Source organism: Macaca fascicularis, chromosome 9 (assembly GCF_037993035.2).
Source record: "Macaca fascicularis isolate 582-1 chromosome 9, T2T-MFA8v1.1".
Lineage (NCBI taxonomy): Eukaryota > Metazoa > Chordata > Mammalia > Primates > Cercopithecidae > Macaca > Macaca fascicularis.
In genome coordinates this window covers 27,423,761-27,450,156 of record NC_088383.1, presented here as the reverse complement: position 1 = coordinate 27,450,156, position 26,396 = coordinate 27,423,761, and the positions used below count along the sequence as shown (strand labels likewise).

The 26,396-nt window shown below is 45.3% G+C and overlaps 1 protein-coding gene across 8 annotated transcripts in view; it reads right to left on the bottom strand.

The window, feature by feature from the left end:
• PDSS1 (decaprenyl diphosphate synthase subunit 1) overlaps positions 1–22,434 on the bottom strand; it is a 51,328-nt gene extending 28,894 nt beyond the window's left edge. For 2 of the 8 annotated variants that reach the window (XR_012417543.1, XM_005564831.4), the window contains exons 1-5: positions 22,263–22,434; positions 17,986–18,018; positions 15,681–15,745; positions 15,028–15,136; positions 10,195–10,325 (exon numbers count right to left, since the gene is read on the bottom strand). Coding sequence is in view for 5 of the 8 variants with exons in the window: in XM_005564831.4 (XP_005564888.1) it covers positions 10,195–10,325; positions 15,028–15,136; positions 15,681–15,745; positions 17,986–18,018; positions 22,263–22,391 (467 nt within the window). In the remaining 3 variants the exon portion in view is untranslated. Of the gene's footprint in view, positions 1–10,194; positions 10,326–15,027; positions 15,137–15,680; positions 15,746–17,985; positions 18,019–21,559; positions 21,754–22,262 lie in introns of those variants that run through there. The other 6 variants (XR_006700811.3, XM_045399723.3, XM_045399722.3 and 3 more) reach the window with 6 other exon arrangements.
• Positions 22,435–26,396: the final 3,962 nt, after the last annotated feature.

Below are 26,396 nucleotides of genomic sequence, written 5' to 3'. Positions count from 1 at the left end.
TACAACCTCTGCCTCCCGGGTTCAAACCATTCTCCTGCCTTAGCCTCCCGAGTAGCTTGCATTACAGGCGCACACCACCACACCCAGCTAATGTTTGTATTTTTAGTAGAGACAGGGTTTCACCACGTTGACGAGGCTGGTCTTGAATTCCTGAAGTCAGGTGATCCATCCACCTCGGCTTCCCGAAGTGCTGGGATCACAGGTGTGAGCCACCACGCCTGGCCTCATTCTTTATTAATATTTCAGTTACAACTTCTTAATATGTCTAGATCACAACAGATTCTTCCAAGGGGGAAGTATTAAAACAAAAGCAGTGGAGGGTAGGGACAAATTAGCATATAAAAACCACTTCCGTAGTCTAGGCACAGTTACAGGCTCCTGTCTGTAATCCCAGCACTGGAAGGCTGAGGCGGGCGGATCACTTGAGGTCAGAAGTTCGAGACCAGCCTAGACAACATGGCGAAACTCCGTCTCTACTTAAAATACAAAGATTAGCTGGGCATTAGTGGTGCGCATCTGTAATCCCAGCTACTTGAGAGGCTGATGCAGCAGAATCACTTGAGCTGGGAGGCGGAGGTTGAAGTGAGCCGAGATTACGCCACTGCACTGCACTCCAGCCTCGGTGACAGAGACTCCGTCTCAAAAAAAAAAAAAAAAAAAAAAAAAGAAAAAACCAAAAACCCCAATAAACCACTTCAGTAAATGAGAAAATAGAGGTTCAGGTGACTTTTAAGCCACCTGAATCCCTCAGTGAGATTCAGTTTTTACATTAGAATACTTAAATATTTTTCAGGTAAATGTACTAGGCCCTATCTTCTCTGAGTTGAATGCACAGGAAAAGATATAGACATTTACAGTTTTTTTTTTTTTTAATATAAAGGCTATTTTTAAGAATATTTTTACAAGTGAATTTCAGTCTAATAAATTAGACACCTCCTCCTAGTTAGTAGACCTTACCTTAAAACAACAGGTAAGGTCTAGCCTTTCTCACACATTCAGAAGTTGGGCACCACTTCCATTATCATAAATTGCATCAGCAGACGGGGCTCCTGCTGAGAAGCTGCAATGAAATTGGCAGCACTCACCAAGATACTAGAGTTGTTTTGGTAATCTGAAGCTATTATTACAACAAAGATTTCTTAAAATATTTTGAAATTTCATAGACTACTATATATCCATCTAAAAACGTCATTTTGTGCCTGGCGCGGTGGCTCATGCCTGTAATCCCAGCTCTTTGGGAAGCTGAGGCGGGAGGATTACCTGAGGTCAGGAGTTCGAGACCAGCCTGGCCAACACGACGAAACCACGTCTCTACTCAAAATACAAAAATTAGCCGGGCATGGTAGTGGGTGCCTGTAATCCCAACTACTTGGGAGGCTAAGGCAGGAGAATCGCTTGAACCTGGGAGGTGGAGGTTGCAGTGAGCTGAGACTGCACCAGCCTTGGGGGTAGAGTGAGACTCTGTCTCCAAAAGAAATAATCATAAATAATTTAGAAAATAGAATAAAAATGTCATTTTGCATGGCTAAATTGTTGACTGATGAAATCGGGATGAAACTGGAATGTTATCTGGTACGTAACACAGTCTCTACATAGACTACACATCGTATTTCAGATGCTCCATAGTTTTACCTGGTGTATTTTTTTATACAGGTTGGCTTTAGTGTGTGTCAGCTTAAATCTGGAAAATGCTGCCACTGCTTATCCACAACATGAGGGTGGGACAGATGACCAAAATGCACAGATTACAGAAAAACCTCACACTGTCCTTAAGATGACATCTCCAAAATGCCAAACTGAATCAAGCCTTCAAAAAACTGGGCACCGTTTCTACTTCCTACTGTGAAATAGTGGTCACATTTTCCCAGGATCTGGGAGAGGTGACAGGGAAGGTAGCATGGAAAACGAGGCCCTTGGTCTTGAGAGTTGGCTACGTCCTCTGTACTTCACACCTGCAAGAGTATGCTACGGTTCAGCATGCCTCTCAGGACTTTTCTTCCCCGCTTCATTAGATTTAAAAAATTATTATTCTTTTTTTGAGATGGCGTCTCGCTCTTTCCCCCAGGCTAGGTAGAGCGCAGGAGCGCGATCTTGAGTCACTGCAACCTCCGCCTCCTTAATTTTAGTCATTCTTCTGCCTCAGACTCCCAGGTAGCTGAGATTACAGGCGTGTGCCACCATGCCCAGCTAATTTTTGTATTTTTAGTAGAGATGGGGTTTTGCCATGTTGGCAAGGCAGGTCTCAAACTCATGACCTCACATGATCCACCTGCCTTGGCCTCCCAGAGTGCTGGGATTACGTAAGCCACTGCACCCGGCCAAAAAAAAATTTTTTTTAATAATGAAGAGTTTCAAACATACCTAGAAATAGATTGAATAATATAATGACCCTACCTGTGAATGCTTTACGAGATTTACATGCAGTTTTACAAAATATATTTTCCCTGTTCATATTAATGTAAAATGTGAAGTCTTAAATTCAAGTAAACCTCTAGTGTGTAGGGAGGGATCCATATCAAGGGCACCTCCAATTTAAGGAATGGCCCTGCAGGGAGGAAGCCTGTGAGCTCCACCTTCAAGGCCATCCTCCCCAGCCACTGCTCATTCACCTTCTAAACTTAAAGAAACATGTAAGGCTCAGAGTAAAATCTGTCTCTCTTCAGTGGGAATTGTTTTAACTTGATCATAACAGTCATAGATTTGTTAGCATTTTAATGTCAAGAGAAAATAATTGGTATCTAAAAGCAGCAACTCCTGAATATTTTCGGATTTAGCTGTGGATATAATGGATGTCTGCAAAGTTGCATCATAAATGGTGCGGGGTCCACGCTCTTGCTTATTTGCTTGCCACTGAAGCAGCACTTACAAGAGCTTCTGAATCTTGGGATACGTGGAGAGAGACCCCATGACGATATCTGGATCTGCAACTTACCCAGGTTGCTCTGCGCAGAGCTTTCTCTACAGAGTCCAGGGTACTATGGACTAACCAGCATTCAGTTCTTTCAAATTGGGCATGGGCAAGGAAAGTGTAGGAGTGCCCAGGCGCGGTGGCTCACGCCTGTAATCCCAGCACTTTGGGAAGGGGAGACAGGCGGATCACTTGAGGTCAGGAGTTCAAGACCAGTCTGGCCAACACGATGAAACCCCCTCTCTACTAAAAATACTAACATTAGCTGGGAGTGATGGTGCATGCCTGTAATCCCAGCTACTCGGGAGGCTGAGGCAGAAGAATTGCTTGAACCTGGGAGGTGGAGGGTGCAGAGAGCCGAGATTGCACCATTGCACTCTAGCCTGGGCAACAGAGCAAGACTCAAAAAAACAACAACAAGAAAAGTATAGAAGTTGATTCCTTCGCAGACAGAATCAGCCTCATCCTGGCATGGAGGGTGCTGAAGAAGGTGCACACACCACGGTCACAAGCCCTGCAGCCCTCTTGCTCTCACTGAGGTTCTTGTGCTTGACCTTGCACTCATGCATGAAATGATGACCATCTGCTCATCAAAATCTCCACCTTAGTGAGTGTCCCTTACCGTAGACTGTACTTCAAAGATCCGTTTTAACAGTGATTACAGACATATCCAAAGTGCCGTCTCCTAGGCGAAAGACAAAACCATGTCCTTTGGTAGCAACCTTCTTGCCTAACAGCAGCAGCAGTGGCTGGCTCAGTGACGCAGAACACACACAGAAACCAGGAATGGTTCTAGAGCTGTTAGTGGCCTGACCTTTGGAATCACTGGAGCCAGTCAGTGCTAAACGACTGTTTTGTTACAGTCTTTCCAGTGATAAGCTGTGGTAATTTCCTTAGTTTTTATAGTGCTATAAAAGTTACCTCCTCTGAATACAGGATTGTTATCAAACCTGGACTCTCAATCTGTTATCTAATGTGAAAACTGTGTCTTATAATTTGACCCTCTAAACATCTAGTTCAGCTTTGAAAACTGGACTAATGTAAATCAATGCCATTGACTATTTGCAAAATTGGTATCAACTCTGTTTTCTGGACATGTCAAGTCTGAATTACCTATTGTGTGGATTCCTACTTTCTCTACCCAGACACCATGGTTAGCAAGATTCAGAAAGAAAACAAACACGGGGTCCTGAGCTTTTCAGGGCCCTACTTCCCTTTGAGAATAAACTGTAAGCCATAGAAACCCTTCCCCAGAAAAATCCAAATATACACAAAATACTGCATACGTCAAGTGGTTTACAGATAACCCACAACTCCCCTGAATCTTAAGTTAACAACTCCCTGTAATCTAGCAGGGAACATTTAATGGACAACTGAAAAGCTTAATAAAAGAAAATATAAAAATCAGTAAGTAGTAGTTTCTCCCTCTTGCTGTTTCTTAAGATATACCTATCGTTTATTAAAATCCCCTCCAAAGTTTTGTTTTAAAAATCCCTCATTTGTTTTGTTTTGTTTTTGTTTTTGTTTTTTTGAGACGGAGTCTCGCTCTGTTGTCAGGCTGGAGTGCAATCGCGCGACCTCGGCTCACTGCAACCTCCACCTCCCGGGTTCAAGCGATTCTCCTGCCTCAGCCTCCGGAGTAGCTGGGACTACAGGTACCCGCCACCATGCCCAGCTAATTTTTTTGTATTTTTAGTAGAGACAGGGTTTCACCATGTTAGCCAGGATGGTCTTGATCTCCTGACCTCGTGACCCGCCTGCCTCAGCCTCCCAAAGTGCTGGGATTACAGGTGTGAGCCACTGCGCCTGGCAAAAAATCCCCAATTTAATACATACCTCAGAAGCAAAAAAAAAGACACAGTATCTGATAAGCCTCCTAGGAGCCATTAAACTTTGATTGTCAAAGGTTTAAAATGGTCTCCCTCAATTATGACATCACCAACAAGCAAGCCTGTCAGGTTCATTAATCTGGGGCCACTGAGGCTGGAGGGGCCTCTGCTGGCCCTGAACATAGATGGTGCTGCTCCTGAATCTTTAGCTGCCGTTTCCTCCTACTTTCCTAAGCCTTTCTCAGCAAAAGCAAAATCACAAATGGCCCAGCTCTCCAGAAGCCTTGTCCCTTCTTCTTAAGTGGCATGGAGATAATACCTACATATTTAGTCCTTTAAGTGCCTGATCCAGAAGAGTCCACAGAAAGCAAGTACTGGAGAGCAGAACTGCTAAGGTACTGTACCACCCAAACCCACGCCAAAACCGTGACTCGCCCCCATGCCGGACATTGTCTCTGCACTGTGACTTTCCTAAGCCCTGCTCCAATCACTCACAGGGAGAATGAGGCTGCAGTTCAGATATCCCCTGGAGAGGGCAGCAGTGAACTTACTATTTAAACTAGCAATGGCTTTTGTTATATTCTCCCATGTTTCCTGCAACTAACAATTTATACAATTTCCATAAGGCAGACTGAAAAAACTTCCAATTGGCCGGGCAGGGTGGCTCACAACTGTAATCCCAGCACTTTGGGAGGCCAAGGCCGGTGGATCACCTGAGGCCAGGTGTTTGAGATCAGCCTGGCCAACATGGCAAAACCCTATCTCTACTAAAACACACAAAATTGGCTGGGTGTGGTAGCGTGCATCTGTAATCCCAGCTACTTGGAAGGCTGAGGCAAGAGAATTGCCTGAACCCAGGAGGTGGAAGTTGCAATGAGCTGGGATTGTGCAACTGCACTCCAGCCTGGGCGACAGAGCGAGATGCCATCTCAAAAAAAAAAAAAAAAAAGAAAAGAAAAGAAAAAGAAAACGAAAAACTTCCAATTATGGGGACACTGGGTGATAGTACTTAAAGCAGTTAAAAAAAAATTTCCTTCCCATGTTTATTTCTGAGAGCAATGAAGTGTATTATGAATTAAGAGGGAAATTAAAAATATAAACACATTCTCTAGGCCAGTGATTCTCAACCAGGGGTGATTCTGTGCTGTCTGGCACCGTGGGACATTTGGCAGTGTCTGGAGGCATTTCTGATAGTTACCAACTCCAGGGCATCTAGCAGAGCCAGCGATGCTGCTGAACATTCTGTAATGCACACGGCAGCCCCACTGACCCCCAACAAAGAACAATGTGGCCCACAATCTGAACAGTCCTGAGGCTGAGGAACTCCGCTCTGGACCACAGGAGATGTTATTTCAAGTCTGGCTCAGAGGGAGCGTTTTTGCTGTTCTGCCTCCCGGTAAAGTGAAAGTGATCCTGATGACGGTTAAAGGTCAATGCCAGAGATTTCACTGCTTGCTACAAATACACTGTGAGCTCTTTGAAAGGCCCAGCTAAAGTGGCAGCCAGCCCTGGGCATGGACAATGTGCTGGACAAGGCAGGGCCAGCAGCAGGGCAGAGAAAGCTGTGGGCAGAGGTGAGCAGCCACTAAGAAGCAATATCTGACACTCATTCTTACAGTGTCATTTAATTCAGTACTGACAAATCTTAGGCATTCCTTAAATATCTACTGAGAAGGGGAAATATAATACAAATGTTCAACACTAGGGAAATGTATTAGTACATTACAGTCTACTGGAATTTCCATCAATAGATTATATGATGTAATTGTTATGACATTTCATTATTTTAAAAACTTTTTTTTTGAGACTGAGTCCATGCAACAGATGACTTAGACTTGACATGTCCAGAAAACAGAGTTGTGGTGGATTCTGAGACATGCCCCCAGACCCCCCGTCAGTGCACGACTCTGCCCCAGCTGCTGTACCAGGTATAGTTGGTACCTGTTGGCCTTCATTCCTTAGCCTCTTCAAGGATTGCCTCAGCTACAAAGCGTCCTGTCACCATAGGCTGTGCCCCTTCGGGAGGCAGCCCACATCCGAGGACTGAGAGATGAAGGGCCATTCTACCTGCACACCCTAGAGGGCGTTTCAGGCTGTTGATTGCAGCTCAGCTTCTCCTGCTTCCCAGTCCTGTTTCCTCTCCCCCCGGCTCAGGTGTCAGTAATCCCAAGGGATAATCCCAAATAAACATCCTGTCCTTTAAACTTCATCTCAGAGTCTGCCTCCTGGAAAACCTAACTTGCAACAGAGCTCAGCAAAATGCAAGCTCATTTTATTAAAGAACCCAGATCAAAAAAGAGCTTTATGGGCTAGGCACAGTGGCTCACGCCTGTAATCTCAGCACTTTGGGAGGCTGATGAGGGCGGATCACCTGAGGTCAGGAGTTTGAGACCAGCCTGGCCAACATGGTGAAGCCCCGTCTCGACTAAAAATACAAAATTAGCCAGTCGTGGTGGCACACGCCTGTAATCACAGCTACTCAGGAGGCTGAGGCAGGAGAATTGCTTGAACCCAGGAGGTGGAGGCTGCAGTGAGCCGAGATCGCGCCACTGCGCTCCAGTCTGGGTGAGACTCTGTCTCAAAAAAAATAAAAGCTTTATGATAAATGGATTTCTATAAAATTGCTTCACCCACTGAATGCAGCCCAGTTATGGTGTCTGCATGTTTCTCAGACAAGCCAAACCTAGCCTGCTCGGCAGCCTCACTGAAGACACTTATCAACGGCACCTGGATCTTGGCACCATCCATTCCTGTGTGAAACTCTTTTAGCTCGAGGAAGTGAATATCATTGCCAGCAATCAGGATAACAGACTACCCAAATTGTGCCGCACTGAGATCTGTTGACACCAATTTTGCAAACAGTCAATGGCACTGAATTACATTAGTCCAGTTTTCAAAGCTGAACTAGATGTTTAGAGGGTCAAATTGTAAGACACAGTTTTCACATTAGATAACAGGTTGAGAGTCCAGGTTTGATAACAATCCTGTATTCAGAGGAGGTAACTTTTATAGCACTATAAAAACTAAGGAAATTACCAAAGCTTATCCCTGGAAAGACTGTAACAAAACAGTCATTTAGCACTGACTGGCTCCAGTGATTCCAAAGGTCAGGCCACTAACAACTCTAGAACCATTCCTGGTTTCTGTGTGTGTTCTGCGTCACTGAGCCAGCCACTGCTGCTGCTGTTAGGCAAGAAGGTTGCTACCAAAGGACATGGTTTTGTCTTTCACCTAGGAGACGGCACTTTGGATATGTCCGTAATCACTATTAAAATCGATCTTTGAAGTACAGTCTACGGTAAGGGACACTCACTAAGGTGGAGATTTTGATGAGCAGATGGTCATCATTTCATGCATGAGTGCAAGGTCAAGCACAAGAACCTCAGTGAGAGCAAGAGGGCTGCAGGGCTTGTGACCGTGGTGTGTGCACCTTCTTCAGCACCCTCCATGCCAGGATGAGGCTGATTCTGTCTGCGAAGGAATCAACTCCTATACTTTTCTTGTTGTTGTTTTTTTGAGTCTTGCTCTGTTGCCCAGGCTAGAGTGCAGTGGTGCAATCTTGGCTCACTGCAACCTCCGCCTCCCAGGTTCAAGCAATTCTTCTGCCTCAGCCTCCTGAGTAGCTGGGATTACAGGCATGCACTATCACGCCCAGCTAATGTTTGTATTTTTAGTAGAGACGGGTTTCACCACGTTGGCCAGACTGGTCTTGAACTTCTGACCTCAAGTGATCTTGGCCTTGGCCTCCCAAAGTGCTGGGACTACAGGTGTGAGCCACCACACCTGGCCTAATAACAAAGACATTTCAGCAATGTGCGAAAGAGTTTAAAATACAATGGTAAGTAAACAAAGCTGAACACAAAATTATATGTTAATGTCTTGAATGACCAAATACAGAATGGACGGGAAGAGAGAAGGAGGCGATTGCTAGGCGAGATACGAGGGAAAGACTTTTACCTTTTAAGATTTCCTTTACATTGAAACATTGCAGGTTTTTAAAATATTTACAACTTTTATATATATTCAAAATGTAAGAGTTGAGGACCAATAGCCAAAAAAAGTCTTTCTTTTTGGAGACAGCGTCTTGCTCTGTCACCCAGGCTGGAGTGTACTGGTGCAAGCACGGCTCACTGCAGCCTCCAACTCCTGCACGCAAGCAATCCTCCTGCCTCAGCCTCCCGAGTAGCTGGGACTACAGGCATATGTCACCACGCCTGGCTAATTTAAAATTTTTCGTAGAGACAGGGTCTTGCTGTGATGCTCAGGCTGGTCTTAAACTCCTGGGCTCAAGCGATCCTCCTGCCATGGCCTCTCAAAGTGCTGAGATTACAGGTATAAGCCACCTCATCCAGGCTCAAAATGTCTTCTTGTTTTTTTTTTTTTTTTTTTTTTTGAGACAGAGTCTCGCTCTGTCGCCCGGGCTGGAGTGCAGTGGCCGGATCTCAGCTCACTACAAGCTCCGCCTCCCGGGTTCACGCCATTCTCCTGCCTCAGCCTCCCGAGTAGCTGGGACTACAGGCGCCCACCACCGCGCCCGGCTAATTTTTTTTTTTTTTTATTTTTTAGTAGAGACGGGGTTTCACTGTGTTAACCAGGATGGTCTTGATCTCCTGACCTCGTGATCCACCCGTCTCGGCCTCCCAAAGTGCTGGGATTACAGGCTTGAGCCACCGCGCCCGGCCTCAAAATGTCTTCTTTAAAGATGATTTCGCTTCTGTGCAATTCAGAAGGTCACAGAAGGCTGCCACCCCAGTGTGTATGTTTGTTGCCCAGTATAATGGTGCACTTATCACTTTAGAGCAATCAATCTTTTTTCCCTGTGTATGATGATTAAATGTATTCACCTGTCCTAGTATTACATTGTTTGCTTCCTAACAAGAAAACCAAATTTGGCTCTGAAATTTTTAAAAAATGTTAATTTGCAGTTAAAGTTTTTCTTCCATGAACATTAAAAGATCTTTTAAAAAAAAGATGCCAGACTAGATTCCAGAGTGACTTTAGTGACTTAAAGTCAGAATCTAAACATCACAAAGTGAATTTTTAGGTACATGTTACTTTTTTTTTTTTTTTTAAGACAAGAGTCTCTCACTCTGTCGCCCAGGCTGGAGAGTAATGGTGTGATCTCGGCTCACTGCAACCTCTGCCTCCCAGGTTCAAACGATTCTCCTGTCTCAGCCTCCCAAGTAGCTGGGATTATAGGCACCCGCCACCACGCCCGGCTAATTTTTTTTTTTGTATTTTCAGTAGAGGTGGGATCTCACCATGTTGGCCAGGCTGGTCTCAAACTCCTGATCTCATGATCTGCCCACCTCAGTCTCCCAAAATGCTGGGATTATAGGCGTGAGCCACCGCGCCCAGCAGGTATATGCTAATTCTTAAATGGGAAAGAAAGAGTAACCTTGGGAAGAAAGACTTCCCAAATATAAAAACAAAAAAGGAATGAACAGAAGAGCTCACCGGGAGTTGTTATGATGAATATTGCATGCTCGGGCCATTAGCGCCACAATAATTGGTCGAAAGGCTTTCCCTTTTCCATCAAAGTAGTACTCAGACATTTCCTTAAGTTCTGATGTTGATATAAGCAGTTCCTGAAATAAAGTTTCTCTGTGTCACAATGGCATCAAAACTGCACAGAAAGCCATCAGGATTCTTTTTTTTTTTGAGATGGAGTTTCGCTCTTGTTGCCCAGACTGGAGTGCAATGGCATGATCTCAGTTCACTGCAACCTCCGCCTGCCGGGTTCATGCGATTCTCCTGCCTCAGCCTCCCAAGTAGCTGGGATTATCCGCCACAATGCCTAATTTTTTGTATTTTTAGTAGAGACAGGGTTTCAACATGTTGGCCAGGCTGGTCTCAAACTCCTGACGTCAGGTGATACACCCGCCTCAGCCTCCCAAAGTGTTGGGATTATAGGCATGAGCCACCGTGGCTGGCCAAGATTTCTACTACAAAACTTTGGTTTGATTTAAGTGTATTCATTTCAATTGAGAAATTCAACACTCCGTGGGCAAGGCTCCCATGCTGCAGGGCCATCCACCTGGCTGTCCTGCAGGCTAGAACATAAACAACGCCTGGATCAGCCCCAAGTGGCCTGAGTGCTAGAACAGATACTGCCACCTGCTCCTGCTGATAGCATCAGACACCAGAAGACTCCAAGAGACAGCAGGAGAGGGAAGAAAGCACTAGGTGGCTAAGGGTCTCTGGGCTCACCGACAGCCGGACAGTGAAAGGAACAGGGGCTGGTTCGCAGCTTGAAAGATGGAGGTGGGAGGAGAAAGATGGGGAAGGTGGAAGCCAGTGGCCGTCCGGAGCCTGTGAAGCAGGTCGGGGGTGTCGGTGTTCTGGGTAGGGTGGCAACGTTGTTTAAATTTTTTAATTTTTTAGAGACAAGGTCTTGCTCTGTCACCCAGGCCTCAGGGCAGTGGCATGATCATAACTCACTGCAGCCTCAAACTCCTCAGGGCAAAGCTGTTTATGAGGGGCAGGAAGATAGTAAGGTCACAGCCAAGCAGAAGAAGCAGGGCTCAGTCCATGTGGCTTGGCCTTTATTTGGCAAAAGACATTTTGAGGGTTCATAGAGGCCCATGTAAGTGCATAGAGCCCATATAAGGCATGGGCTGTCTGATTATAAGGAGCCTACAATTGAACTGGAGAGAGAAACATTTCGCAAATATGAAACAATCAATGATGAATCCAGTGGTAGCATGAACAATACTATACATTAAACACATTAAAAGTTCAGGGAAGGAAGAGATCAGTGCAGGCTAGAAAAACCGAGTATTTCATGGAGGAGATGGGCTTTAATGTGGGATCAGAAGCCTAAACAGGGTTCTGACTCACAAAGAGGGCGAGAACTTTCCAGCTGACAGGTACGTGTCGCTTGTATCTGCCACTCCAGGACATGCTTGAATAAGTCAGAGTTTATCCCCCGGACGCAGTGGGAGCCAATGAACCCTCAGCCCAGCACAGGTGAACACAACAAAGTGGGCCCATCGTTAATTCAGCAAATTACCGACTTAGTGCCAGGCACTGTAACGGACACAGAGGCCAAAAAGGTAAGACAAGCCTTGCCTACAAGGAGCTCAGGGTCTAGATGGGAAGAAGTAAAACAATCACTGCCTTTGACATAACACAGTGTGATGGGTGCGGTGCTGTCACCCAGGTAAGCCGTCCCCTTGGAAGCTGAGACAGGAAGGAGAAGAGCACAAACGAAAGGACTAGGGGCATGGAATTGCCTGGCCTGTGGCAGTGGGGACTGACAAAGGGCAGACTAGAAGCACATGGAGGGGAAGGAGACGGACAAGTCCTGGGTTCTTCCCAGATTCTCCAAGCAACAGGAAAACAGCAGAACAAACAACTCGTGGGGGAAAAGTAGAGTCTCAGCTGAGTTAAGTCTGAGACCGTCACCGCCGCCCCATGGCGTTCCCGGTGAGCAGTTAGCTACCTGGGTGTGGGAGATGTGATTCAACCTGGAGTAGTGATATTATTTGGGAGACATAAGCATGGACACGGGCATATAAAGAATAGAGAGAGGAGGGGGCCCATGGAACCCGAGGGAATGGCAGAATGAAAGGAAGCGAGGTGGAGGTGATAAACTGAAGAACATTCTCAGGACAAGGAGGAGGAAGAAAGTGCAGCGTGAAGGGAACCATGTTTCAAGGAGGACTTACAGTCAATAGTGCTCAATGGTCAGAAAACCAGGAAGCGTCTGCTACAGTAGGCAGCTAGTCAGGTATGAGCAGGGCAGGAGGGGGCTCCCCCACCCACAACAGGAAGGTCAGGTGACCATCACGTGATGGTCAGGCAGTTGTTAACTGTCTCTAAAATACTAATTGGTAACAGCTGATGCCAAGGGACGGCAGTCTCTCGATAGAAAAACCTGAAACTGGTGATCAGCTTCCCAATAAGATCTCAGGAGTTGGGTGAGTCGGCTCAACCATGCACACTAAGAGGCAAAATGGCAGAGCTTAACTGGTATATGTCCTTCTAGGAACACTGGGACTGGTAGGGGAAGAATGCCTCAAGTGAGCATGCGCAAAACTCCGGTACCCACACTGAGCATGCTCCCCTCAGAAACACTGGCGGGTCCCTGCGCATGCGGGCAGCCCATCCCAAGAGAAGAATCCGGGGAGACCGGATGCAAGTCCCTGGAAGTATGCCAACATCTAAAACCCAAATTCCAACCTCAAACCACACACTTGATTTCTCAGGTTACCAGCTTGGCCCTCTTCCAAGTGTACTTTACTTCCTTCCCTTCCTGCTTTACACTTTTTTCTCCTGCTCTAAAACTCGCCTCCAGTCTCTCCTTCTGCCTTAGGCCCCTCAGTCGATTTCTTTCTTCTGAGGAGGCAAGAACTGAGGTTGCTGCAAACCTGTACAGATTTGCTGCTGGTAACACATCCATTGGATTGAGCACAGGGAAGCTATCAGTGACCCAAGCAAAACCAGCTTCAGAGGAGAGGCTGGAAAGGGGGGCCCAGTGCAATAGTGGGGGGAACCTGAAGGCACTGGAGAGAGGCAGAAGGCAGGGGATTCTGTGACGGAAGGGAGGGAGTGAAGCACTGGGTCAGTGGATGGGCCTTTTAAAAATGCAGGTGAAGAAACTGAACACCCAATGGATATAGAAGAGAACATGCCAATGAAAGTTTGTAGACAGAGGGAGAGACCATGTCTGGGGAAGTTCCTAAGGAACTGGGGAAGTGGCTAAAGGACTGCCCCTAGAGAGGGAAGGGACATGACTTCCATGGGTGGGAGGAGAGCAGGCAATCGCCAGAGAAGGCGCAGGCAAGCTGGCCAATTGCAACAGAACAGGAGCTGAAGGAGTTCTTCCACAGCCCCTACTGTCTATGAAACAGGAAGTGTTGTCATCAGAATATGACAGTCGTCAGTGTACTGGGGACTTGAGGAGGAAAGGAGAAAAGTGGGGACTTATATAGGGTGAGCAAGCTGGGGGGGGGCATACAGACATTTCTGGGAAGCATTTTATTCTTTTATTTATTTATGTATTTGTTTATTTTTTGAGGTGGAGTCTCGCTCTGTCACCCAGGCTGGAGTGCAGTGGCGGGATCTCAACTCACTGCAACCTCCACTTCCTGGGTTCAAGCAATTCTTCTGCTTCTGCCCCCCACAGTAGCTGGGATTACAGGTGCATGCCACCACCCCCAGCTAATTTTTGTATTTTTAGTAGAGATGGAGTTTCCGCCTCCTGGGTTCAAGCAATTCTCCTGCTTCAGCCTCCCAAGTAGCTGGGATTACAGGCGCATGCCACCACCCCCAGCTAATTTTTGTATTTTTAGTAGAGATAGAGTTTCACCATGTTGGCCAGGCACTTAAACTCCTGACCTCAAGTGATCCCAGCCTCCCAAAGTGCTAGGATTATAGGTGTGAGCCACCGTGCCCAGCCAATTTTTTTCTAAAGACAGAAAAAATGTCTTGCTCTGTCACTCAGGCTGGAGTGCAATGGCGGGATCATGGCTCACTGCAGCCTCAAATTCCTGGGCTTAAGCAATCCTCTTGCTTTGGCCTCCTAAATTGGTGGGATTATAGGCACGAGCCACCGTGCCCAACCACGTGAGGTTGGGAACTACTGAAAGTTTTCAGGAAAAAGAGTTGAATGAAGAAAGCCATATTTGGGGCAGACTGGCAATGACATTCAGAATTAGATAAGGAAGAGACAGCTGGAGTCACTGGGAGGTGGTGGGTTTAAGAGGAAAGGTGGGATAACTCACTGGACAAGCATGAGCTACCTGGACCATTTTTTTTCTTCAGGTTCACAATCCTGCCATAACCTCTTTATGGATATTAATACATATTGCCTGGCACTGGGTCACATGTGGTTCTTGCTCAAGAAACATTTGAAACTTGACCATACATGAATCAAGACTGCAAACTGCATTGTACAGATCTGAAAACCTGCATTGTTTTTTTGTAATCCCAGCACTTTGGAAGGCCAAGGCGGGTAGGTCACCTGAGGTCAGGTGTTCAAGACCAGCCTGGCCAACATGGCAAATCCCCATCTCCACTAAAAATACAAAAACTACCCAGGCGTGATGGTGCACGCCTATACTCTCAGCTACTGAGGAGGCTGAGGCAGGAGACTTGCATGGACCCTGGAGGTAAGGGTTGCAGTGAGCTTAGATTGTACCACTGTACTCAAGCCTGGGCAACACAGTGAAACTCCATCTCAAAAAAAAAAAAAAAAAAAATTATTATAATAATAAAAAATAAAATAAAATTTTAGTAAGTTTTGGTAAGCTAAAACATTACATCACAGCAGAATAAAAAACTCACCTTTCTAATGTCCTCATACAGACCTTTCAAGTCTCTCCAACCAAGTTTGAAAGGATCGGTGTATTTTTCACCACTGTGTGTTTTACTGTCCGGGGTTGTGTGATGAAACCTGGGACACGCAAAAATGCACATGACTTCATTTTCTAAGTAAGTTTTATATACATATATATTTAGTAGACTCAGATATGGAAAATTCAGCCCAAATACTTGCTAGAAATTAATCATGAATCTGAAAAGGTCATTATAATTTGGAAAAACATACAGAATTCTGTTCTTGCTAAATGACAGATCAATAGATAATTTTTATAACTACGACCTTGAGAACCCACAAATTCAAAGATAAACTGAACTATGTTCATTGTGTTCTGCGTTGAGCTCAAACTTTATTACATTCCTGTTTTTTAAATAGGCAGAGATCTACAATTTAGAATAGAAATTTACAGGCAATATAATTAACAATTTTAGGCTGGGTGCTTATGTCTGCAATCCCAGCACTTTGGGAAGCTGAAGGTGGGAGGATCGCTTGAGGCCAGCAGTTCAAGACCAGCCTGGGCAACATAGTGAGCTCCCCATCACTACAAAAAAAAATTTTTAATAACGATAAATTTAAAAATGGATAATTTTGGTAGTTGCAGTATGGACTGTAAACTTACCGTGATATACTATATACATTTGGACAGGCAGATGTTAAATGCTTCACAAGATTAATATAGGGTATCTATAAAATAAAAATATCAAGAAATTTATAAGAATATTCCTGAAAAACTGTAACATTAGATGATAACACCCCCATAATTATAATCTTTATCTTCTAATCACCCATTTATAGGCAGATTGCAAACTTTAGAGAAAGAATAATTTTAAAAGTTTCCTTTTGTTATTACAAAATACTTGTCATTGCAGAAAACATAAATAAGAAAAAAGGAGAAAATAAAAACCATCTTCAGTCCCTCCCTTCCCCCAAAGAAAGTCAATTTCCATATTCATATCTATCTTTCCAGACCTGAAAAGTAGTTTTAAAACAATTTCCTTCCATTTAACTAAGATTGGTCAGAGGAAAAAGATTTCAATAGCAAGGAAGGAATTTATATTTATACAAGCACTGTCTATTTTAAGTTCTTGTTCCTCAACATACTTTGGAAATGGTACTTTTGGATAAATATTGTCAAAAAAAAACCAACCCACCTCAGGACATTTTGATATTACACATGGGAGAACAGAGTTTGAAAGCACATAAACCAGGGTGTTAAAAGTAGTTATTCTGGAATGAATTGGATTGTGGGGGTGTTTTGTTTTATTCCTTCTTTTGGCAGATATTTTCTGATTCTTCTCTAATGAACATGTATCGCTCTAGCCATATTACAATGACAATGAAGGTTGACTTTGCCAGGCAGCAGTCAAAGTAGTTGGTCTGAGTTTCATTCTTTCCCTGGCAGCATTACGTATTCATTAAACCAGTAAGAACTTTCATGATGTCCCAGGCAATTACCATGTAACAAGAAAACAAAGTGACAATCGTTCCTCATGCTTTATATGACAACCTATGTCTTTCAGTCTACCTGGGTAATTAATTCATATGAGTTCAGTATTTTATTACAATACTTATGAATAAGGGCATCTTAATGGAAGAGTAAAAGTTCTTCAGTAAGAGACTTCATAATTATTATCAGGTCACTAGTAATAGTTATTATTAGTAGAAATCCTGAGCAAAAGTGATCCTCCTGCCATGGCCTCCCCAAGTGCTGGAATTACAGGTGTGAGTCACTGCACTTGACCAAATAACTATGATTAGTTATAATAACTAACTGAACTATTCTAACTGAATAACTTTTTAGTTATTCAGTTAGAGAACTCTAATCTGGGTTGAAGGATTAAAATTACATAGCTAATTAGTACAGGGGGCGCTTTTTACCACCAAGTGGCCTAAAATTTATTAGTAGCATGGACTTTGGAAGACAGATCTCGATTCAAATCTCAACATTTGTGTTACTTTGTGACATCTTTCTGATAATACCCACTCATGGAGACAGGTGGAGATTAATTTAGAGAGCATATATAAAGCTCTTAGCTCAGAGCCTAGTACACAGTATACATTTAATACAATATCTATTCAATCAAGCTACTATTTTCTGCTTTAAAAGTACTTTAGAGCAGTTTTCCAATGTGAGGTTAGAAGTGCTCAGAAAGGCAGTGAAGTATGAAAAGAGAAGGGCAACAGTCATTTTCTAATTCCGATTTTGTTCCTTACCTTTCCCTCATACACTCTCTGAAAGTCAACCTTGCCTCTCATGAATTTACTTTTATTTTATTTTTCCAGGCTGGAGTGTAGTGGTGCAATCATAGTTCACTGCAGCCTCAATCTCCTGGGCTCAAGCTATCCTCCCACCTCAGCCTCCTGAGTAGCTGGGACTACAGGGACATGCCACAACGCCTAGCTGATTTTTAAAATTTTTAGTAGACACGAAGTGTATCAGTACATTTTCACATTGCTATAAAGAAATACCCAAGACTGGGTAATTTATAAAAGAAAGAGGTGTAATTGACTCACAGTTCTAAACGGCTGGGGAGGCCTCAAGAAACTTACAATCATGGCAGAAGGAAAAGGGAAAGCAAGGCACCTTCTTCAATAGGCAGCAGGAAGGAGAATGAGCACAGGAGGAACTACCAATCACTTATAAAACCATCAGATCTCAAAAGAATTCACTATAACAAGAACAGCATGGGGGAACCTGCCCCCATGATCCAATTGCCTCCACCCAGGCACTCCCTTGACACATGGGGATTAAAATTCGAGATGAGATTTGGGTAGAGACACAGAACCAACCGTATCATTCTGCCCCTTGCTCCTCCCAAATCTCATATCCTCACTTTTCAAAACCAACCATTCCTTCCCAACAGTCTCCGAAAGTCTTAACTCAGTCTAGCATTTAACTCAAAAGTCCAAGTCCAAAGTCTTACCTGAGACAAGTGAAGTCCCTTCCGCCTATGAACCTGTAAAATCAAAAACAAGTTAGTTACATCCAAGATACAATGGGGGTACAGGCATTAGTTAAACGTTCCCATTCCAAATGGTAGAAATTGGCCAAAATAAAGGGGCTTACAGGCCTCATGCAAGTCCAAACCCAGCAGGGCAGTCATTACTGAAAGCTCCAAAGTGATCTTTGACTCCATGTCTCACATCTAGGTCACACTGATGCAAAGGGTGGGCTCCCAAGAACTTGGGTAGCACTGCCTCTGTGGCTTTGCAGGGTTCAACCCCCACCACTATTCTCATGGACTGGCACTGAGTGCCAGCAGCTTTTCCAGGTGCACAGTGGAAGCTGTTGGTGGATCTACCATTCTGGGGTGTAGAGGATGGTGGCCCTCCTTTCACAGCTCCATTAGGCAGTGCCCCAGCGGGAACTCTGTGTGGGGGCAGCAACCCCACATTTCCCTTCTGCACTGTCCTAGCAGAGGTTCTCTAAGAGGGTTCTCCCCCTTCAGCAGACTTTTGCCTGGGCATTGAGGCATTTCCATACATCCTCTGAAATCTAGGCAGAGGTTCCCAAATTGTTGTCTTCTGTGCACCTGCAGGCTCAACAGCACATGGAAGCCACCAAGGCTTGGGGCTTATACCCTCTGAAGCAATGGCCCAAGCTGTACCTTGGCCCCTTTTGGCTACAGCTGGGAAGCAGGGCACCAAGTCCCAAGGCTGATCTTGCTCAGCGCAGCAGGGCCCTGGGCCCAGCCCATGGATCCATTTTTCCCTCCTAGGCCTCCTGGCCTGTGATGGGAGGGGCTGCAGAGAAGGTCTCTGCTGTGCCCTGGAGACATTTTCCCCATTCTCTTGGCTATTAACATTGGGCTCCTTGTTACTTATGCAAATTTATGCAGCCAGCTTGAATTCCTCCCCAGAAAATTCTTTTCTATCACATCTTTAGGCTGCAAATTTTCCAAACTTTTATGCTCTGCTTCCCCTTTAAATTTAAGTTCCAATTTCAGATCGTCTCTCTAAAGCTCAAAGTTCCACAGACCTCTAGGGTGGGGCAAAATGCCGCCAGTCTCTTTGCTAAAGCATAGCAAGAGTGACCTTTGCCCAATTCCCAGGAAGCTCCTCATCTCCATCTGAGACCACCTCAGCCTGGACTTCATTGTCTGTATCACTTTCAGCATTTTGGTCAAAGCCATTCAACAAGTCTCTAGGAAGTTCCAAACTTTCCTGCATCTTCCTTTCTTCTTCTGAGCCCTCCAAACTATTCCAACCTCTGCTTGTTACCCAGTTCCAAAGTAATTTCCACATTCTCAGGTGTCTTATATCAATGCCGACTACTTTGGTACCGATTATCTGTATTGGTCCGTTCTCACACTGCTATAAAGAAATTACCCATGACTGGGCAATTTATAATTATAGGAAAGAGGTTTAACTGACTCACAGTTCTGGATGGCTGGGGAGGCCTCAGAAACTTATAATCATGGGGAAGGAGGAGAAACAAGCACCTTCTTCACAAGGCAGCGGGAGAGAGAATGAACACAAGAGGAACTACCAAACATTTATAAAACCATCAGATCTTGTGAGAACTCCCTATCATGAGAACAGCATGGGGAAATCCACCCCCATGATCCAATTACCTCTACCTGGTCTCTCCCTTGACCCTCCCTGGTCCCCAGTTGTAACTGGGGATTACAATTTGAGATAGATGTGGGTGGGGACACAGAGCCAAACCATATCAGGAGGTCTCACTAAGTTGCCCAGGCTGGTCTCGAACTCCTGAGCAAAAGCAATGCTCCTGTCTCAACCTCCCAAAGTGTTGGGATTACAGGCGTGAGTCACCACACTCAGCCAAAGAGAAAGTGCTAGGTAAGAATCAAAGACATAGCCGTGTGCCAATCCTCAAGCATGGGGGATTGCTTGAGTCCAAGAGTTCAAGACCAACCTGGTCAACACAGAAAGTCCCCATCCCTAAAAAAAAAAATTTAAAAAAAAAATCAAAGATATACTGAGAAGTGATTTGGCATGATCACATGCACACTGGTTTTTATCCTATTACAGTATTTGTTCACACTTCTAATGAAGTCAGGAGAATGTACAACCATTAGGAGGTAGTAGAGCTCTGGTGGAGAGCAAGACTTGGCTTAATTATTGCTGCTATTTGTCCCTGTGGCTTAGTTATTGTAGTTCTGTGTCCCCAAGGACTATCAGGCCCTGAAGAAACCAAAACATACATGCTTGAGGCAGACACCAGAATGCTAACATATTAACGTACAGTGAAAAGCATCACTGACACACACACATCAGAAATACATGGTCTTGGCATCACGAGTCCACACAATCCCTCCTTGTCATCATTCGGGCAGACAGGAAGGCCATAAAGCATATTCTCTCCAGAAAAGCACACTTTCCCTGGCTAAAGTTGCTTGGTGGGCATGAAATTTTTTTCAAAAGAAGTGTCAAGCCAGGTGTGGTGGCTCATGCCTATAATTCCAGCACTTTGGGAGGCTGAGGGGGGTGGATCACTTGAGGTCAGGAGTTCCAGACCAGCCTGGGCAACACGGTGAAACCCCATCTCTACTAAAAATACAAAAATTAGCTGGGCCTAGTGCTGTACGCCTGTAATCCCAGCTACTTGGGAGTCTGAGGCAGGAGAATTGCTTGAACCTGGGAGGTGGAGGTTGCAGTGAGCCCAGATTCCGCCACTGCACTCCAGCCTGGGAGACAGAGTGAGACTCTGTGTCCAAAAAAAAAAAAAAAAAAAGCATGTAGTGGCATAAGAGGGTGGATGCACCCATCTCTTCAAATACTGGCCTCATCTGTGGAACTAGAAATATCTGAAGTCTGGAGAGAACAGTCCTGAAATGTATCCCAGCAAAGCCTCCTTTAAGCTTCTTTTTCCACGTGCCCCTCACCCCCCCCCCCATTCTGTTCTCTTTACTGTCTAGCCTTGTCTAGTTGCCCAGCTGCCATTTGGTCTCCAAATGTCTTTTTTGCTTTTGATTTTTTAGAGATAGGGTCTCACACTGTTGCCCAGGCTGGAGTGCATTGGCACTATCATAATAAATAGCTCACTGTAATCTTGAACTCCTGAAATCGAACGATCCTCCTCCCTCAGGCTCCTGAGTAGCTGGGACTACAGGCATGCACCACCACACCCGGTGATTTTTTTCCATATTTTGTAGAGACAGAGTCTCGCTATGTTGCCTAGGTTGGTCCCAAACTCCTGGCCTCAACCGATTCTTCCACCTCAGCCTCCCAAAGCGCTGGGATTACAGGTGTGAGCCACTGCACCTGGCCCAAGCCTCGTTTTGGATAATTTGTGATATGCATCCACTTTGGTACAAAGTAGATATTTATAAGTGTTATATATTTCATACTGGGAAATTATGTTTGATGAGAACACGGACACAAAATCTGAATTTAAAGAGTACTAAATTCAAATAAACTTAAATAACAGTGAGTCCATAGATTTTGTACGGTTATGCTAATAGCATGGGCCTACCCCATGGCACACTGAGAATCATCACAAAGTGCAGAAGGGCTCACAGGGGCTAAACTGACCAGAAGTGGAGAAAAAGGAGATTGGAACCCAAAGGCAGCAGAGGAGACCCTGAGAGAATGGGCTATCGCTGAGACTCTGACTTTAGAGGACTCCAGGGTTTCTCTCCTCCTGACGGCCTCGGGCCTTTCTCCTTCCAGTGCCATTCCAGCCCCATCCAGGTATGCTCTCCTCCGGAAGCCACTGCTGGACACCTAAGGTCCGGTCCACCCTAGCACCAGCCCTGCATTCTCCACAAGACCTTTTCGGACTATTCCGAGGCCGATTTGATCCTCCGTTTCTCGGAGACAGCTCTGAGCACCTTTGACTCTAAAATTTCAGGCAAGATCTGTCTTCCTCTAACTCGAAAGTAAATAGCTGCAGCCGCTCTCCAGGCTTAACCTTGTCCATATCGCAGCAGTCAATCTGATCGCTCCCGCGCTTCCCCCAGGACCCGGCTACCACCGCTTTTTCCACTGCCCCAAACGCTCCCGGGATGCCCAAGACACCGCTTTCTGCAACCCCGTGTAGGGCGCCCCTACTTCAATCCAACGCTCGGCTCCGTCATACCGCGGGCACCCCTCCGCTCTGGAGTCCCACCCCGGAGCTACCCTGTGCGCCCCCGCGTCGCGATGCACGTGCTCCCTGCTCCCATTCATTCCGCCCGCCGCTGTCATTGGAGCCGTGACCTCTGAGCCCCGCCGGGCGCGCGCCTCCCAACCTCACCTGCGCGTGGGCGTCCGCAGCTGCCTGCGGCCCCCGCGGTCCCGCAAGGCCGGGGCAGCCGGGCCCGGGGCTCCGCGCCGCCGGCCTCCAGGAGCAGCCGCGCAGCCACCGCCACCAGCGGGAGGCCATGGTCGGAGTCTGAAAGTCGCGGCAGGACGGCGGCTCCGCCTCTGGTCCGCGATCCTCCTCCAGGGACCCGGAGCCGGAAACCTGGCACAGGAAGCGCTTCGGCCACACCCGGGCCCGCGGTTCGCTCCTCCCCGCGTATGGCCCGGCTGCCAGCGCCGGGACCTCGGGTACCTGCCACTCCGCAGCCAGCGGGGACCGCGGCCGCTCCCGGGAGGCAGCGGGGCAGGGGCGCGCGTAGACCCGGTCTGGGGACCCCGGGCGTGACCTTCCCCGGGGCAAGCCTCCTATCCCCACCCCTTCCCGGAAGCCGTGCAGGGGAACTGGCCACGCCTCCAGTCATAGCAAAATGTCCCTGTGGGGACCTTTTATTAGCAAGAAATAGCACCGCGCGCGACTCTTGCAGTCACTAATTCTTGTTCTGCGTGTTTAGGCAGAAACATAACTCAGAGAATCGGGTTCCCGCTCCGCAGCCTAAGCCAGAGGCGACGGTTTCCGCCACGCTATGGTCGGCTGCCTTTGCAATCTGTTCTTGAAGGAAGTTCCAGCCCATCGCATCTTCCTAGGAACATGTCGACCACTATCAGGGCTGTTGTGAAATAGGAGCTAAAGTAGCCTGGTGTCTTGACTTTTGGACTCTGCTCCGAACGCCTTGTAGGTATAGTTTGGCAATCTTGCTCACACATGGGTGTGAACCTGCGTGTACCCAGCCCGGGAGATACTGGAGTCTTTACAGGATTAGTACCCCTCATGGGTTAGAAATACCTTTTTTCCTTAGCTCTAAGGCCAGATCTACTGGTGCTAAGAGATAGCGTGTTTCTAACAGAAATTAAGTGATATAGTTAAGCATTCGGTGCATGCACTCAAACACACAGAGCCAGTGAGATAGAGGGTAAGCATTAGAGATACGGAAATGCAATTTAGTACTCAAAAAATTCACTCTAATGAGGAAATAGTCCAGCAAATAGGTAATTGCAGTTCCCTGATTCATGTATTTTCTCATTCTTCTTGCGTTAAAGAATGCGGTAGCCTCATAGCTGGGTACATTAATTTCATATTTAGTCGTGTGGGTTTTTATGGAATGAAGACATCATAGACTGTATAAAGACATCTATAAAAATAAGCCAGTTTGATGGGTTTTTTTCATCTTGAAGAATGGCATGTAAAAATATGCAAAGTGCTTTACGAGCACTTTGTAGATTATCTTGGATTAGGTTTATATATTAAGAAACATCCCACAGGTAGAACTTGCCAAATAGAGTGTGGCAATAAGCACTCAGGTTGTACTTGACAATCCTATGACTAAGACATTATCATTTGCCCTTTTTTGTATATAAAGATAAGGAAACATACAGAGAAAATACCGTATTGTCAAATAAGTATCACATTCAAGCTCACACAGTTGACAAGTATGGCACTACACAATTTTGTTAGACCATGTTCATTTACAGATTGCTTGACCACATTAAAACAGACAACATTGCTCTTAAAAAGATGCTGTAGGTTGGGTGCATTGGCTCAGCCTGTCATCCCAGCACTGTGGAAGGCTGAGGCAGGTGGATCACTTGAGATCAGGAATTTGAGACCCGCCTGGCCAACATGATGAAATCCATCTCTACTAAAAATGCAAAAATTAGCTGGGCATGGTGGTGCAAGTTCTATAATCCCAGCTACTTGAGAGGCTAAGGCAGGAGAATCAGTTGAACCTGGGAGGCAGAGGTTGCAGTGAGCCAAGATTGTGCTACTGCACTTCGCCCTAGGTAACAAAGTGAGACTGTCTTTTAAAAAAGAGAAAAAAGGATGCTGTAGTATTGCAAGGCTAAGTAGGGAAAGCAAATGAAGTTCCTCAAGACTTCCAACATTACTGTATAGCTAAACTCTTGAGAAAAAACAGTAACCTACCAATTGGACATGCGGAATTCATTTAACCCAGCTAGGCGAAGCATGAGTTGAGGAAGTTAAAAACATTATCTGAGTTGTGCAGGTAACTGCTAAAGAACAGACTTCTTTAGTCTATTTTGCTGCCCTTAGACAAATGTAAGAGCCAGTACAGATGGAACAAAATGGCCTATGTGTAACTGAAAGTGATCAAGGCTGTCGTTTTGATGTTGGAGTATTAGGTACCCACGAAGACATTTTCTTGCCATATTGATGATACTATTTAAAACATAATATCTACAATAGGACCAGGTTTTATAGCCAAAGAGATTGTAAATATAATACCAGGTCAGACAGAGTGGGTCATGCCTGTTATCACAGCACTTTGGGAGGCCGAGGTGGCAGGATTGTCGAAACAGGTCAGGATGTCGAAACCAGTTTGGGTAATATAAGCAAGACCCTGTCTCTACAAAAAATAAAATTAGCCAGGTGTGGTGGTGTGTGCCTGTAGCCCTAGCTACTCAGGAGCCTGAGGCGGGGAAGTTTGCTTGAGCCCAGAAGTTGGAGAGTTCGAGGCTACAGTGAGTTGTGATCATGCCACTGCACTCCAGCCTGGATGAAAGAGTGGGACACTGTCTCTAAATAAATAAATAAATAAATAAATAAATAAATAATCATATGTGTTACTGTGTCTTGATTTACAGTACTGTGTGAAACATCCTGTTGTTACTAAATAAATGATCAATGAATTATCCAAATTATCATACGCTGGTAAGCACATTTATTGAGAGAAAAGGTTCAAACACTTGCAGTGAAAGCTAGTTTCACTCACTTTTTTTTTGTTGTTGTTAGTTTTTGTGGATTTCATAGCCTTGTGCAAAACTGAATTCTAAAGAATTTAATGTTGCCAGTACTGATTTTCCTGAGATCTTAAGATAGGGGGTTAGTATGCTTTTGGAATTTTCTCTGGGGTTTTTAGTCTATGACTTATTAGCTTGTTAAAGCATCAAATGAGTGAGGATTGAATATGCCTGAAATAGCCTTCTTTGTTCCACGGCTGGTGATCACATGTATTGACCAGCAGCTGTCTTGCCAGGACATGCATCAAGCGGTAACAACATGATACCTACTAATGGAACGTGATATGCTGCCCCTGCCCTACCAATGTTAGATCATCATAAAGGAGATTGTGCTAATTATATAATCTAGTTAATTCCACACAAAGGCTCTCCCACAAAAGAAGAAAATATACTGTTGGTTCTTCCACTTATAATCATATTGTCCAGTTTTCTGGTGTGAATGCTAAAATCTGCCACTTTTTGATTGACTACACGTTTATTCCCCCAGGATGCTACCTTATAATACATCATGGTCTTAAGGGAACATATGAAGGGCTAAATATGGCCCATATGGCCCATGTTAGCCTGTTTTTATTACTCATTTGAGGAAGCTAGAAAATTTCTGTTGTAACTGACATTTAGTTCACTTAAGCCTGGATGGAATAAATTGGCATTACTCCACACATGGGAGCAAATTGTCCTGATGCTACCTTTCTCCAGTGATTTGAAATGTTATTTTCACTATATAGGAAATTATTTTACAGCTTTTTGTAGTTTCTTTTTTTTTTTTTTGAGACGGAGTCTCGCTCTGCCGCCCAGGCTGGAGTGCAGTGGCCGGATCTCAGCTCACTGCAAGCTCCGCCTCCCAGGTTCACGCCATTCTCCTGCCTCAGCCTCCCGAGTAGTTGGGACTACAGGCGCCCGCCACCGCGCCCGGCTAGTTTTTTGTATTTTTTAGTAGAGACGGGGTTTCACCGTGTTAGCCAGGATGGTCTCGATCTCCTGACCTCGTGATCCGCCCATCTCGGCCTCCCAAAGTGCTGGGATTACAGGGTTGAGCCACCGCGCCCGGCCAGCTTTTTGTAGTTTCTGTGCTTTTTATTGAGTTCCATTGATCTTTGCATCTATTTTTAGAATAGCAATATTTTTTATTGTATTCTTTTAATTTTTAATATAAGCAAACATGTTTATCTTGCTTAAAAAATTTATCTGTTTATTTTTGCAGATTTACACACTAAGATTGTCTATTTCTTCAAAAAAAATCCTGCTAGGCTATTAATTGGATTCCCAT